The 16,002-nt window shown below is 36.8% G+C and overlaps 1 protein-coding gene across 1 annotated transcript in view; it reads right to left on the bottom strand.

The window, feature by feature from the left end:
- Positions 1-16,002, bottom strand: part of PKHD1L1 (PKHD1 like 1) — a gene marked incomplete at its 5' end in the record, with an annotated part of 152,332 nt that overhangs the window by 15,900 nt on the left and 120,430 nt on the right. Inside the window, 9 exons of the mRNA XM_082674767.1 lie at positions 2,387-2,544; positions 5,175-5,342; positions 5,535-5,767; positions 8,291-8,456; positions 10,110-10,226; positions 10,308-10,419; positions 10,981-11,103; positions 11,186-11,334; positions 14,962-15,052. Coding sequence (XP_082530893.1) covers positions 2,387-2,544; positions 5,175-5,342; positions 5,535-5,767; positions 8,291-8,456; positions 10,110-10,226; positions 10,308-10,419; positions 10,981-11,103; positions 11,186-11,334; positions 14,962-15,052 — 1,317 coding nt within the window. The remainder of the gene's footprint in view (positions 1-2,386; positions 2,545-5,174; positions 5,343-5,534; positions 5,768-8,290; positions 8,457-10,109; positions 10,227-10,307; positions 10,420-10,980; positions 11,104-11,185; positions 11,335-14,961; positions 15,053-16,002) is intronic.

Consider the following 16,002-nt stretch of genomic DNA (forward strand, 5'->3'; position numbering starts at 1 on the left):
AGAAAAAAATATTAGAGGACAATCTCTAAATTAAAGAGAGGGTTCCTTTAAAAGATAATGTTCAATACAGGCTTTCAACTCTAGGGGCAGGGGAAACAGGAGAGTTAGCAGTGCTCTGTACAATGCAACCACACACAATTAGGCACTTAATGTTGAAAAAAATGCTTATCTCTGATTTTGATAATAAGACTAAAAAAAAGTCAGTCAAAAAACTATCCTCATTAAATTTTGGTCATTTTTCATGTTCATTCCCCACATTTCATGCTATCAGGTATAATCATAAAGTGAGGAGACTTAGCTTTTGCAAAGGTGGGGAGGAATTTATAAGGAATCTAATAAGCTACAGGTAGTTTTGGAATCTTCTTTTGAGATTGTTTGCAGAGGCTCAGAATATTAACAGTCACGTTACTTCAGAGTTACCATTTTTATTTTTAAAATTAAAAATATTCTCTTTCATTCACTACTTTAGGAACTCTCAAAAGTCTCTGCCCTATTTGAGCTTACATTCTAGAATAAGGAGAGACAATAAATAAAAGAAAAAATAAAAATTAAAGTATGAAGCATGTTAGAAGGTGATAAGTGCTATGGAAAAAAAGAAAAGGTAGATCAGAGTCTGAGTAATTGGGTGAGCCAGGCAGGGAGGGGTGGTCAGGGTAGGCCTACGGAGGAGAATGGGAGTTGACGAGGTGGGGGAGTCAGCCACCCAGAGTAGAATATTCCAGGCAGACTACCATTGGAAGCGTAGGCCCCGGTGATAGCATGTCTGGTATATTGAGGAACAGCAAGGAGCCCAGTATGGCTGGAGGAGTAGAAGAAGTCAGAGAGCTAAGGGTTGGGGGAGAGTCTCAGGGTGCCTTGTAGGCCATTGTGAGGACTCTGGCTCTTGTGCAAAGGCCAACAGGGAAATTATTGCAGGGTTTGGGGCATAGGAATGGCGTGCTCTGACTTATGTCTTGAAGGTATCTCGGTGGCTAATGAGGTGAGAACAGACAGCAGAGGGAACAAAGGCAGAGCAGGAGGAGGAGTTGGGAAGCAACTGCCTTAATCCAGGGAAGAGATAATGTTGGCTCAAACCAGATGGTAGTGCTGGACGTGATGGTGATTCTGGTTATTTTGAAGGAAGACTCAACAGGATTTGCAGATGGACTAGATGAGGAATGTGAGAGAAAGAGAGGGATCAAGAGTGATTCCAGGGCTTCCCTGGTGGCGCAGTGGTCGAGAGTCCGCCTGCTGATGCAGGGGACACGGGTTCGTGCCCCGGTCCGGGAAGATCTCACATGGCGCGGAGCAGCTGGGCCCGTGAGCCACGGCCGCTGAGCCTGTGTGTCCGGAGCCTGTGCTCCGCAACGGGAGAGGCCACAGCAGTGGGAGGCCTGCGTACCACACACACACACAAAAAGACTGACTCCAAGGTTTTATCTTGAGCAGCTGAGAGGATGGAACTGCTATCGCCGTTCTCAGGTGTCTCCTTTCCTTACTCCTCTCTCTGCTTCCTCTTATCAGTGTCCTTTCTTCACGTTCTACTCTGGGACTTTCAAATCTCATACTCTTAGAAAAGAAAATCTATATTATGAGACTTCTGCTTGACCTCATACTCTTTTTCCACTGACATAGCGTATATAAAGTTAATCATCCCGGCTGAATTCCGTTTATAGCAGAGTTGACATTATTGAAGATACTTCAGATAATGTGCTGTGATCTCTGAAGTAAATTCCAAAGGTGTATTTCTGACATATATAATAATAGCAGCATGGAAGAATGAAAATATAATCCCGAGTGACCAGTTTTAGATGCATGCTATTTTTATGTAAAGGTTCAGGTGTGCTTGCTAATCACACAAGTCAGAAATCACTGTTACCCCTCAAATGCAGAAGCACAAACAAGTGCATATGGGGAGCGGTGTTTGGAATTCATATGTGCTCTCAGGCTGATGAAAACTGTCTGGACTCACAGTATTTTTATGGTACCCTACTGGTCCTTGAAAATGAGCTGTAAGGCTGACGATGTTCCAGAGGACAGGGAAGGAGATGAAGTCCTTAGCGGATAGAAATATATGCACATAACACCAATAACTCTTTTTCTTTTTTAGATTTAAAAAAATTTATTACTTCAAATAATTGAACAGAAATAATCTTCATAGAATTACTGAATGACAAAGTGCATTTCTTGACAGTCAATAAATGAAACAGATAATTTTTATGTTTTATTTTTTCACATAGCTATCAATAATTTTTTTTATTTAAAAAAATTTTATTTTATATTGGAGTGTAGTTAACAATGTTGTGTTAGTTTCAGATAGATACATGTATTAGTATAACTGAATCAATCACTTGCCTGTGCACCTGAAACCAATTACTCTTAAGAAATAATTTCTATCTTGCCTTACCTTGTCATGGTCAACATTAAGTAACATCAGTCGAAGATTCTGGGGACTAGTGCCAGTGAAGTAGACCTCATAAGATTTGCCCAGAGCCACGATGCTATGAAACAGGGACAATCTTCTCTGGCATGTGTACCCGGCACACCAGCCATGATCCTGTGGGCCTACATCCAAACAAATGAAAGTTCATGTTCTGTGCTATGAATATTATTAGTGCAAAGCCAGAAGAGTAATTGTATTAAAAATAAATTGCAGTGGTCAAGTTCAGCATTTACAGCCATTATCCATCCACCCATCCATTCAGTGATCTAAGCTATTTCTCAAACCTTGCCTTAAAAAGGAAGGCAGGGAAGCAACTCCCTCTCTACTATCCTTACTTTTAGACTGCCCAGGGTCAGAAGGGTCTATGTTGAGGATTTGTGCTGGAAGGTCATTGAAGGAAATAGATTTACTTGTATCTCTACTTTAATAATCATTTAAGTCCAGGCCCCATGGAGAGGAAGAAAATGCTTGGTGCTTTCTCCTGTTTAACAAATGTGACTTTGGGTGGGGAACCAACTTTCTCAGACTCTTTGCTGAGAACTATGCTATAACAGAGATAATTTGTTAAAAATAAAGCCTGTACACAGAAAACAGGGACATTTGTATGTCTGAACCACTGATTTATTAATTATGTCCTTCACTCATTTGTTCATTAATTTGTAAATTCAACAAACTCTTTTGTGGTTTTTTATTGCCTTTAACCTTCCTCCACTGTTATATTAATAAATTTTTGTTAAAGACTGTGATTATAGGTACTATTGGAGGGCCAACGTCATTAAATAACTGAAGCAATCTGAGAAATAACACTCCATTAAACCTTCTAGAAAACCAAAAGAAAGTGGATGCTTTGCACCTGAATCCAGACATTTCCAGAACACATGTAACATGACTGCTATAGAAAACGTCTCTATTTCACTCAGTTTTAAAGTATAAAACAGTGAGTGAGACATGGAATGATGAATTTTCTTGATGTATTTATTCATAAGCTTTGCTTAATTTCCTAGCTTGCTTGGAATTATTATCAATATTTATAAATGAAGTTTGATTGAATTTTAAACCAATATAAACTTCTGAAGCTTAAGTAGAGCATAACCTATCCTTTATTATCCAAAATATAAATCCCACTTTTGAAGAAACCTTCATTGTGGGTTTTGAAAATAGAAATTTCTATGTATAAAATGAAAAATTTAGAGTGATAAAAGCCATATTTTAAAAATAAAATTGAGTACTAAAATTTAAAGGGAAACTCGAGTGGTATGTACAAATTTTATCTTGGGAATTTTTCTTTCCACCTAGTATAGTGCATCCCAAGCTTCAATAATCCTTCTAACACCTACATAATTTTTGCCATGCTTCTATCGTTTACATTATCATTAAATTACATTCTCATTAAATTGAGACATCTTAAAAATTTAAATTTATTTAAAAGAGAAATGTCATATCACTATTGTAAATGGAAAACTCATATGGCCTTTCAGAAAAGGAAAATGTAAAAAACAGAACGAAACCTTTCTCCACCATATAAAACAGAGCAATTCGAAAACATCTTCATTATTCACCGACTGGTCTAACATTCTTCCCACAGTCTCTGCTTTATAAGATCTGAAAGGCAGCATTTGAAATTGGGTTGATCATAGGTCATAGAAACCAGGCAGACTGCATGTTGGGGCAGAAGTGGGGAGTGACTTAAAATCATGTAACTTTGAGACACTTCTGATTTAGTTCCTTCTATTCTCTTCAACGAGTTAAAAAGAAATGAACTTGTAGGGTATTGACTATTTTGGGAATCTTAGAATATTTTAGTACATGTTGTGACATCGTCAGGACAGACCTTTCAGATCCAGGTTATGTGCCTCTTCAGCACTTCAAAGACTCTAAGCCTGACTAGGGACTAATCTTTGAGCCCCCAGTGGCACTTCAGGAATAGACAATGAGTCCCTGCCCTCTGTTTTCAGTAACTTTTAGAAGTTCACCTATTTATTCAAAAAGTCTTGGATGACAAGACTCATGGAGACCATTGCCTCTCCTTGGGCTACAGCCACCAAGGACCAGAATGGAAGAGACCTAGACTGTGGAGCTTGACAAGATAGTCATGACAAGTCAAAGGAATTAGGAATGAGAAAGACCAAAGCCAACCAAACAAAAAAACCCCACAACACACTGATTCAAGATTAATTCTTCCAAGTATTCATGAGAATGAAAAACAAGCAGGCTGAGAATATTCATTCTCAAGTATTCCAAATATCATATTATCATTTTTTAAATTTATGTAAAGAAAATTGTTTTTTTTTGCAGACTCTTGGATCAATTTTTTCTTAAATATATTTATGCCACCTTCATACCTATAAAGATTACTCAAGGAATAACTTTCCTCCTCTTCTTATTCTTTTCTTTTTTTTGATATTAATGCATTTTATTTTATTTTTTTATTTTTTTAACATCTTTATTGGAGTATAATTGCTTTACAATGGTGTGTTAGTTTCTGCTTTATAACAAAGTGAATCAGTTATACATATACATATGTCCTCTTCTTTTTCTAATGGTCTATTTGGAGTAATTGTCCTGGCTTTCTAATGTGGGGGACTACTGAAGAGTCAAGTCTCCCTCCTGCACATAGATCTTACAAACAGAAGGCAAGGAAATCCCTATGTTTACTAGTTTTACGTGACAGATAATTTATGAGACACGTCCATGAATGCAGTAAATAGTGAATGCCTTGAGTAACCCTAGTTTGCTTACATTGAATACCTACCATTAATGAGATCAACATAACCATTGCTCACTACAGCTACTGGGGAGAGTCTGCGAGTTTCTGCGTCGGAATCCAGGCTTTCAATAACCATCATTGCATATTCCATCCCAAAGCACCGATAGCTCTGCCATTCTGGAATGTACTTACAGGTTGAATCTCTAATGATTCCTAGAAACACAGGAATACACATTTTGAAATGAAACAGAATCTCCTTACAAAAGCTTCCACATACTATCTTTTGCTTGTTACATAACATTAATAAGTAGAAAATATAAATTAGTTGAGTACATCAATCATTAAAAATAAAAGATATATTTTGTTTCATGAACCAGAGGACTAACAGAATCAGATCCAACAAACCTTTATAAGGTGCTTTCTCAGTGACAGGAATTCTACTTCCATTTGGGAATGTGAGCATCACATTAGGAATTCTATAGTCTCCAATTCCAAATTGGCTATTTCCATTCCATTCATATTCTGCTTCAGGTATCACTGAACCAGATTTCCCCAGAAAGGAGCCATCCATATCTCTAAGAAAAGATTTCCTTTTGGCATCACAAACCATGTCTACACAATCAGATGGATTCACCTTACTGTGAAGAAAAGGTGAAATGCATGAATACTTAGATTTGGTATACCTCCCTGTCTCTAGAGAGCATTTGAATATACTTGCGCATTTGATAAGAGTATCAAAAAAATTAATTGATTGAATCTTATTTCAGAAAGGATTCAAAGTGGGACCAAGTAGCATATGTAATTAGCATTGTAATGAGGCCTGATTTTCCATTGTGTTGATTTGGTCTACTATTATGAATCCATTAACATTTCAAAAGGACAAATTGTACCTGTGGGAAATAAAATTAGAATTCCATTTTGCTATTCCATACTTTGTCAAATGATAGATTTCATATTTGTGCATTGCTCAAAATATACTAACGTTGCCCAAAGAGCAGGTAAATTACTCAGTTGTGCAGACATACAAAATCCTTGTGTTAGCAGGGAAGTCTTTATATTTTTCCCTTCTTTCTCTTTTTTTAATGGGTCTGTAATATTTATAAATGTATCATATGCTTTTTATAAAATAATCTAAATACTTAATATAAGTTCAGTCCCCTTCGCCTTTCTATCATAAGCTCTTAGGCTCATCACCAATTACAGATTAGTATATATTCTTGTAGACTTTTGCCTATATATATATACAAACAGATATACTTAAATTATGATTTTTATGCTATATATTTTAATAACAATTCTGTAGACACCTGAACTGTAAGAGATGAAATACTATAAACTCATCATGCAGTTCAATCGTAGATGGTATTCTGCCTTCGTTCTGAACTACCTGGAGTGTTGACTGTTAACTGGTTATAATAATAAAATGGCTGCTTAATTTGCAATGTACTATACATTGTATATTATATATAGTATACAGCATACTTACACTATATGATATACACCATGGGGAAACAGAAATTCATTCTACAGTTATAGCAGCAAAATACTATCTAATAGATCTGAGATTTTTGCAAAGAAAGACATGAAGCTATAACTTATCCCTTACTCTACTGTATTAGTTTTGGAGATGATTTGAGTAAATATTTCTGTGGGTCATGTGTTCTTTGTGTTCAAGTGTGTGCAGAGTGTTTTTGTGAGCAAGTCTGTGAATAGACTGCCCAGTGGCACTCTTACATTATGGTTTAGGGCTCTGTCTTACTTCAGGTTACAAAGAAACAGAGCCTGAGATGTGGATTTTTGTTCAAGTGAGTTTTTAAGGGAGTCCTCAATAAGGGAAGGAGAGAAAAGGGAAGGAGAGAAGCCATATAGGGCAAGGGAAAGAAAAGGGAGATGACTATGGTCTATAGACTAGCTTCAATCTGATCCCAGGAGAATCTCTTGATCACGAACTACACCCAGAGCTGTTCCACTTTGAGACAAGGGGGCTGGCCTTCCGTCCTCCTGTATAAATTCGTCATTTTTTGTGGACTACAAGAAGGCAGTGGTAGGGAGAGTTTTAGCCTCTCACAGCTATTCCTGTTTGGCTAAGAGCAATCTTCCGGAAAAGCAGGCAAATGTAGGTCATTATTGGCCAACATTTAGAGCATCTGGGGACTGGGTGAGCTACTCAGTAAAAGAGATCTGGGATTGTGCTAACAGTATCCCAATAAAAGCACAGGACTCAAAGACATATTTTTAAATGTAATATTTTCTTTATGACGTAGATGTTAAAATTATATATTAAATCTGAAAGATTCAATGATAACTAAATAGGAGGTAACAGCTTTCTAGTGGGGAGAAGCTCTACTGAGCCAAAAAACACTGCAGTTCAACAATTATTAAATGAGGAGGTATGGGGTTGTCATCAAAATAAGATCAGATGAAGTCAAACTATTTATGAAACACTGCATTTCTCTGAAGAGATGCATATTTAATTAGCATTATTTCTTGTCTTCTCTCTATACTGAAAATGGTCAAAGAGCTCTAATGGAAACTTTCTTTCCTCCAATATTGTCTTATATGTAAATTTTTTGAAGAGTAGCAGTTATTGGCTATATTCTTTCAAGACTTAGAATCTACGTGGTTCAGCTTCTAGAAATATCCTGACACCAACTAACCTCTGTGATTGAAAAAAAAATCACTGTTCAAAGTTTCTGCATATTTTTAGTCACACTGATTATAATGATTCCCATTTAATTTCCAAGTACATGTTGGGGTGCATATAATAAGATATTTGTAAAGCAAAAGGAGACAAAAGAGGGAAGGGAAAGGGAAGAAATGATAGACATGACTTTCATTCCTAATGACTATTAATGGAGAGATATTAATGTACAAATATACTTCTGACCCATTCTCTATCTTTTATGTTTAATGATGGTGCTATGTACGATACATGGGAAAAAAAAGTATGAGAAAATATACATATTAAGGCCTAGCTTCTTCAACTTACCTGAAGACACAGATATGTTAAATACTCTTAATTTTCATAATGCTGATTGAAATTTCATAGACATAAACAGTTACTTTAAATTTAGCAACTTTCTCAGATCCATGGCAGGGGAAGAAAACAATGGAAAACTGTGATGACAGAAAAGAAGAAACTGAGTTATCATATATTTTACCTTATATCGGGTCTATGTATAAATATTTTTGATTGTTCAGTAGTGTCAACCAGCTGTATGTTCTTCACATGGATTGGATGCTGTAAATCCTCATTTAAAGGGTTAGTAATGAATATCACATTAGTTTCACCTGAACAAACATTTTTAAATCCAACAAATGTGGAACCTAAAACATAAATAATAGAAACACAATTATTTCCTATAGAGAAAGGGTAAAATCAGTTTCATTTCATGTATATTCCACCAAACACATCATTTAACATTACCTTGAACATGGAACTCTTACCTTATGTGGCAGATAAGTCCACCACTATTTGTGGACTGTATCCACACCACTGAGTAGTCCTCTCCCATATTTTCTCTGAGCTTGGCATATTTTCTCTGTGATTTGCATTGGACAATGGGACAAGAGCAATTGTAGTATAAACAGATCTGAAAAGTGCTCGCATATTAGGGCTCACTCTCTCTTGGTGTTCTTGGGGAATTCTGTGATTACCAGCATGTGAATATGCCTAGGAGACATTTGGCACTCTCATTACCCCATCAAGGGCCAGCACCAGCCACCAGACACAGAAGTGAGACTGTCCCAGACTAACCAGCCCCTACACATCTTGTAAAGTGATGGCAGCTCAGTGAATAATCCCAGGTAAGATTAGCGGAAGAATCACAGAGCTGAACAAAACCCAAATTGCCAATCTACAGAATCATGAGCTCATAAACGGTTGTTTAGAGGCTTTGAATTTGGGGGATGGTTTGTTATGCAGCAAAGGCTAACTGAAATATTATTGCTCTCCTGGTCTTATTGCATATATTATGTGGCCAAAAGATAAAACTGATTAGATCAAAAAACGATCCCTTTTGCACTTAAAATCCAGTAACTCAAAACTGAAAACAGCAAAAAGGGAGTCCAAAAAATTCTTAAATTAGTTATATGCTATATACTACCCTGCTTGACTGTATTTTCTCCTAAGAAAATATTGTATACACATGAATATAAGCCTGTAGATGAGTATCAATAAAATACTATAGTAATAGATGCGGTTTGTTCCCTGTGTAGATCTCCTTTATTGGTCCTAAACCTATGTAGCATGTTAAATAATTTTTGGCAGGGGTATCATTACAAGTAACACTAAAAAATGATAATTTGTTCTGCATTTCTGGGAATTAAAGTTATGAGAAATAATATGTCAAAACTTAGATGTCTAATTTATTGAACTGCTTTCTTTCAGGTGACACTGGTTAAAGTTATCATGAAAGGGAGATTTGCTAAACTGAAATAGAGAATGGCTCAGCGTATTTAATGGGCAAAGCGAAAATACTTGGTATGTTTACTACATCTATTTTAATTATTTTACATTTTTAAGGATGCAGCCTGGTTCAGTGAAAAAGCAGCAGATTTTAAGTCAAGAGATCTTGATTCTGATCCTAGTTCTGCCAGCAGCTGTGGGAGTTTGGCAAAACATTTAAGTTCTATGAACTAAAATTTCTGCAGTCATAAAAGCTTCTAATAAAATATAACCCTAATTATATAAAAGGGCTTTACGATTTAGAGAAACTAATTAATATTAAATCACTAGACCAGTGCTTTTTCTGTTGTTTTAAAAAGAAAATGAAATGTCAGTTCTTTTATATGTATGAATGTTGCCAGGGAACTATTCTTGAAATTGACTCTGATGTCTGGTTTCTTTGCTTGTCGTATTGAGCAGATTAATTTAATCATTATTTTTTTTAACTAACAATGAAACATCACTAGTTATAGTCTACGTATTCTTTACAGAACTTAACTGAGTAGACTTTCAAAGACTATGTTTAAACTTGCCTGAGATGTCCAAAAGACCACTGATGGCATTGTAACTCATGATCCCTGCATGGGGTTTCCGCGGTGCCATGTTATGTGCTGAAGCAAAGGTAGGCCAGCAAATCCCACTTCTCCCACCTTTTATAAAAAGAAGAAAGTTAATGAAATTTGAATATGCACTCATATGAACCCCAAAATTAAAAGTTCTAAAATCTTTACCTGAGGGAGGTCTAGAACTTCGATGGGCAGCAGAAAGTTCAATATTGGGATCATCATTAGTTAGGACATCAGAGCAATTAAATTCAGGGCTACTTCCAACAATTAATGAGTTCTATTTTAAAAAAAAGTTCAAACAGTAAGCTTTAATAATAACTTTTCTTAAAAGAAAACATAATAATGAATAGTAATGAATGCCACTGTAGCAAAACACAACCTGTATAACTTTGAGAAGTGGATCATTCATTAAACCAAGTTAAAAAAGATGTGATTTTTGCCCCAAGTGGATGACATTCAAAGTCAGAGGGGGGAGACAGGCATGTAAATAATTATATTTAAAGAGATGTTATGTTTCCATGATAGGAATATGTGCAAGGCAAGTAGGAACAAAAAGAGGAGGGAGTGTCAAAACTACCTAAGCTGGTTCAGGAAAGACTTCATAGAGATAGTGAAAACTTAACTAATTGTGGCAAGATTAGCAGGTGATAAGCAAGAAGAGCTGAGGGAAGGAGTGGGGAGAGGGAAGGACGGAGAGCTTCTTGGCAGAAGGCAATGAGCACAGAGGCAGGAGGTGTGGCTAGTAGGGCAAAGAGGTCAAGAAAATCATCTGTATTCAAGAATTCTACCCTTGTCAGAGTTGCTCTTTCTGCTTTGTGTGGCTGCGTTCAATTCTTACCTTAATCTGCACTGTTTTACTGGAAATTCTGTGAGATACAGCAGGTGGCGTGTAAATCATTGAAGAAATGGCCATTCCATTGTCAACCAGGGTCACGTTATAGATACGCACACTCTCCGTGGTCTGTAACAGAACTTGGAGGTTACATCGTATGAAATATAATCATAAAAGAAAATAAACAATCACTGTTTTGGGATCCATTTACCTGAAAATAAATTCCGTAATCCCAGCATGCCCAAATGGTAAATCCCTGTATAAGAGAGCATCCAGGAAGGCCATCTTGGTTCATATAGATACCAAATAAACCTCCATGGGCTTCATTGTCAAACCACTTTTCCAGAGAATAAGACTGACCTTTGAAGGAAATATGGAACCAGTAAATTAACATTATGAATCAAGTCATAGAGTTATAAGCAGTATCAGTTAAAGTTGAAATTCTTTTAAAAGTTAAATATATGAGTCTGATGCAAATTTTAATAACATGATCAAATATTTGTATGGTTCAGCTACTTACAGTTTATTCTATTTAGTATTTCTCTTATCTAATTTGTCTCTTCAATGTTACTCAGAATAATTGTATATTCATTTGCAAAAGTTTACTTTTGTGCTAGCACCCTTAACTTATTATATCTGATTAAACATGAATTTCTTTAGAAAGATTATGAAGTTTGAATTCAAACAAGGCTAAACTTGAAAAACACAATGATACCACTTGCTGTCTATAAATGTTACGGGTTCCTTCTGGTCAGCCCATTTTCAAGTTAAGTGTCACTTCCTTAGAAGGCCTTCTCTGACTACCGGATTCATAGTTAGCACCTCAGTCACTTAACATGGCAATTAAAATTTTTTTCACTTTGATATTTAATTACTACTTATTTGTGAATTATTCATCTCCTCTCTCCTATAAGAACGTAAGCTTCATGAAAGAAGAAACTGTCTAGCTCCTTCGTGGCCAGATTCTTAGAGCCTAGAAAGTAATGCAGAGGTAGGTGCTCATCAAATACTTCTTGAATTAATGTATGCATGATCTTGGGAAAGTTGCTTAGCATTTTATAACTTAAGTTTCCTCATATATAAAAAATTATAATGTCTAATTCAGGGTTGTTTCAAAATGAAATGAAATAACCCACATAAAGTGCCTCAATAAATGGAAGCTATACCCATTATTAATATACAGGATAATTAAAGTGGATTTTCACGAAAGTTTTACTTATGTACAAATCAGATCAGTGGCCTTAAAAACTCGTCCCAACCATGCATAAATTTGAGGATTCCCCATAAAGAGCAGCACTGCCTCCTAAACTGTACTTTGTACCAGTTCTCTTGTCCAAGTTCCCCGGGATCTGACTTCCTCCATCTTCGATTGCTTTTCCCTTCTTCCTAGTGTCCTTTGAGATTGACATTTCACCTATGGTCGTCGGCCTGGTTTCTATTGTTTCCTCCCTCAGAAGCTGTCTGCATGGCTACACCTTGGTTCTGCACAATGCAGCCCCATGGACAAGGATGGCTCCACCTTTGGACCCACGTGTGGCAGAGCTCCCTTCCCAGCATCCCAGCCTGTCCCTTGTTAGGGAGATGAACTGTGTAAATTGATGTCCCATTCCGGGAACTTAAACCCTCAGTTCCTCTGTGACGCCTCATATTTCAGTTGCTCCTTATAAACACTCCCGATTATTTAGGAAGATCAATATATTCAGTGAAAAATGCATTACGTGGCATTATACATATTAGTAAATATTCACATTCACAGGTCATATTTTGTGGTATGCGGGCCTCTCACTGTTGTGGCCTCTCCCGTTGCGGAGCACAGGCTCCGGATGCGCAGGCTCAGCGGCCATGGCTCACGGGCCCAGCCGCTCTGCGGCGTATGGGATCTTCCCAGACCAGGGCACGAACCTGTGTCCCCTGCATTGGCAGGCGGACTCTCAACCACTGTGCCACCAGGGAAGCCCTATATTTTAAAAATTTAAGTCAAAGAAAAGCTACTTTAAGCTGTTGGGAACTAAAATATTTAAAAAGAACATACATCGAGGAATCAGTTATATCTGTGGCGAAGTTGTTTTATTCCTTCAAAATGTACTTTGTACAAGAAAAAAGTTAGCTGAAGTCCAACAATTTTTGAATTTACAGAAAAAAATGCTTATTCAAAGAATTTCAAAAATACCTATAGAGATTGAAAAAATCAACTGTAGAAGGGCTATACGTTTTTCAGAGAAAATTCCATTTCCTTTAGCTAAGTTTCCCAAGAGGTAAAGCCAGCAGGTCTAGCATTCTTTGACTTTTTTGATTCAATAATTAAGTTATCTGGTTTAAAAGTCAAGAGTTTATAGAAAGTTATACAGTAATAAGTGACCAGTCACCCTGTTCCTACTCACCTTCAATGACTTTTTGCTTTTACACTTTCAGTGTTTCTTTATGTAAATGCATATACCATACATATTCTTTTGTTCCCTTTCTAAGTAACCTCCACTTATCATTTTAGAATGTTCTGGTGATTTCTCCATATTAATACCTAGTATGCATCTTTTCTCCTTCTTTTTTTTAGAGGGGCCCAGTGTTCCAGTGTTTGACTTTATACAACTAGCCCACAGGAACTGGACACAGGGTAGCTTTCCATTTTCTGCCAGTACAGGCCAACGCTGTGATGAATAACCTTGTTCACAACTCTTTTTCTAACTGCTGTAGAGGCAACTGTTAGATTACAGGAAGTAGAAATGCTGAGTTAAAGGTAAATGCCTCTATAATTTTGGTAGCTATTGCCAGATTCCCCTTTGTAGGGGTTATATCATTTTGTCCTTCAACCAGCAAAGTGTAAATGTTACTATTTCCCTACAGCCTTGTCAGGAGAGCAGTTGTTCAGTTAATTCTTGATTTTTACTAATCTGATAGAAATGTGTCTGAGAACCCTCTGTTCATGTCCTTTGATTTTTTTCATGCTTGCAGGCTTTATCATATGAATAGTGAGCATGTATTCCTTTAAAGCGGAAGCATGAAGTAGTGACATATCCCTATAGGCATGTATCTCTATGCTTACAAGTTGCTTTTGGGAAAGTGATGGTGGGATAAGATAATCACTGTTCAGTACCATCAAACAAGCACTGAAGCTGTTGTTAAGAGTTTTTGGATCATAAACATGGAAAATAGTTATCTTAAAAGCCTGTTTTTAAAGGATCTATCCTTCTTTTATTCCCTTGATACTATTAGTCAACACACCTTATCCTATTCTGTCCTCCCCCATCTCTCTGCTGATCCCTTTTGTTTATTTTCATCCCACTGCTTCTCGCCCGGACTACTCTCTCTCACTCTTGTCGTGTCTTCCCAAGTCCATCAGACCCAACTGTCCACCATTCTCTACTTTACCCCCTCTTTTTCTCCCTTACACTCTCTGGCTCACTCTGTCTCCCTGGTTATCCCTCTGATTTTCTCTTTCCTTCTCATCTCCTCTACAGTCACAGGGATAGAATAAAGATACCCTTGTCAAGGAAGAGCTCATGTCCAGTGGGATCAGGAATGCAAACACGCTGTGGCAGGCACAGCTAGTGGCATGGGATTGGACAGAAGGACATGAGGGTATCACAAGGACAGGGCTGGTCACCTTCCTCAGCCTGGGGCTCAGGGACCTCCCTGAGGCAGTGACTGTGAAGGGGAGGCCTGGGGAGCAGCAAGGCCCGGTCTCAAAAGGGTGAGGATGGGGACAGGGTCTCAAGAGAGGACCTGGGGCTGCAGTGTCCTAGGGCCAGGGAAGAGCGTGGCATCCTGGGGCTGCTGGAGAAGGGTGATAGGGGTGAAGGATGAGAAGAAAATTGGTTTTAATTTTTTCTTTAAACCCAATATTATATGGAAATAATTTAGTTTGTTGAGTTCTTTCAGTGCCCAGGAAGAAGCAATATTACTTTTCAACTCACAAGCAATAATTATTTGTTTCGAACAAATTTGGACAAGTTATTTCCTAATTTTAGTGACTCTATGCCAAAGACTTACTTGAGCAAGGTTCACCATTGATGCGATATCCTGCCCTTCCAAATCCAGCCACTACGTTATTTTGTAAGACTGTATTGGTCCCTCTATTTATCTAGTATAACGATAAAGAAAATGCTTTGGGTCAGGCTCTTACACAATTATGCAATGAGAGCAGGTATGCAACATACACTGGAAAACTAATTATGACGATACTTCCAGGAGTAAAAATTTAATTCACATTCACCCCATTCAAATTTATAATACAAATGAAGTACTGAAATTACCTTAGCTTCTTGGTGTAAACCTACCACTAGATACTATACTTTAGACTTCATTATACTCTTCATTAAATTAAAGAGATTACTTTTCATTTCTGTCACAGAATCCACTGGACGTGGTTGAATATTAACAAGCCATAGACAAAATTCCAGTATTATAACAAGGCTACAAAAATTTTATCACTCTTTTTTGGTTATATTCTGTTACCAATTTGATTTATTAAGAAAAAGACAACTAAGGCAATTACAGTGGACCATAAAATTCAGTAGAGGCATTCATTAAAGAAAATCTGCTATAATAAAAAACTGGGTTAGAACAAGTAGGTAATTACTAAACAAATTTATTTTATGAGCCAAATCAGAGTGGTAGAAAATGAAAAGTATGGAGCACAGAAGGTTTAGTTCTTGCCTACATAGAATCAGCAAAACGGTCCAAATCTCACTTATTTAAAGCATGTTAAACAGCCTTATTTTTAAAGATTATGATAAAAATAGAGTCAAATGGAATTCATAAAACTAAAAAAAATGCCTTTCAAAAGATATAGATAACTTTAAAGATTTGGAATTGGCATTTGATTCAATTCTAACATCTATAAATAGACAAAAAGAGAACATTATTACCTTATAAATGTATATTAAGTTCCAGGCTTTCAGATTTTGCTTTAAGGTAATTATTAATAGTTGTACAAAAACAAAATTCAATCCTTACCCTATCTTTCAAAGAGAGCTTTTTAAATTCCTTTTCTTTCCTATGGTATAAGTAAGTAAGATAAAAACAAGAGGA

Source organism: Grampus griseus (assembly GCF_964374135.1).
Source record: "Grampus griseus genome assembly, chromosome: 17".
NCBI lineage: Eukaryota > Metazoa > Chordata > Mammalia > Artiodactyla > Delphinidae > Grampus > Grampus griseus.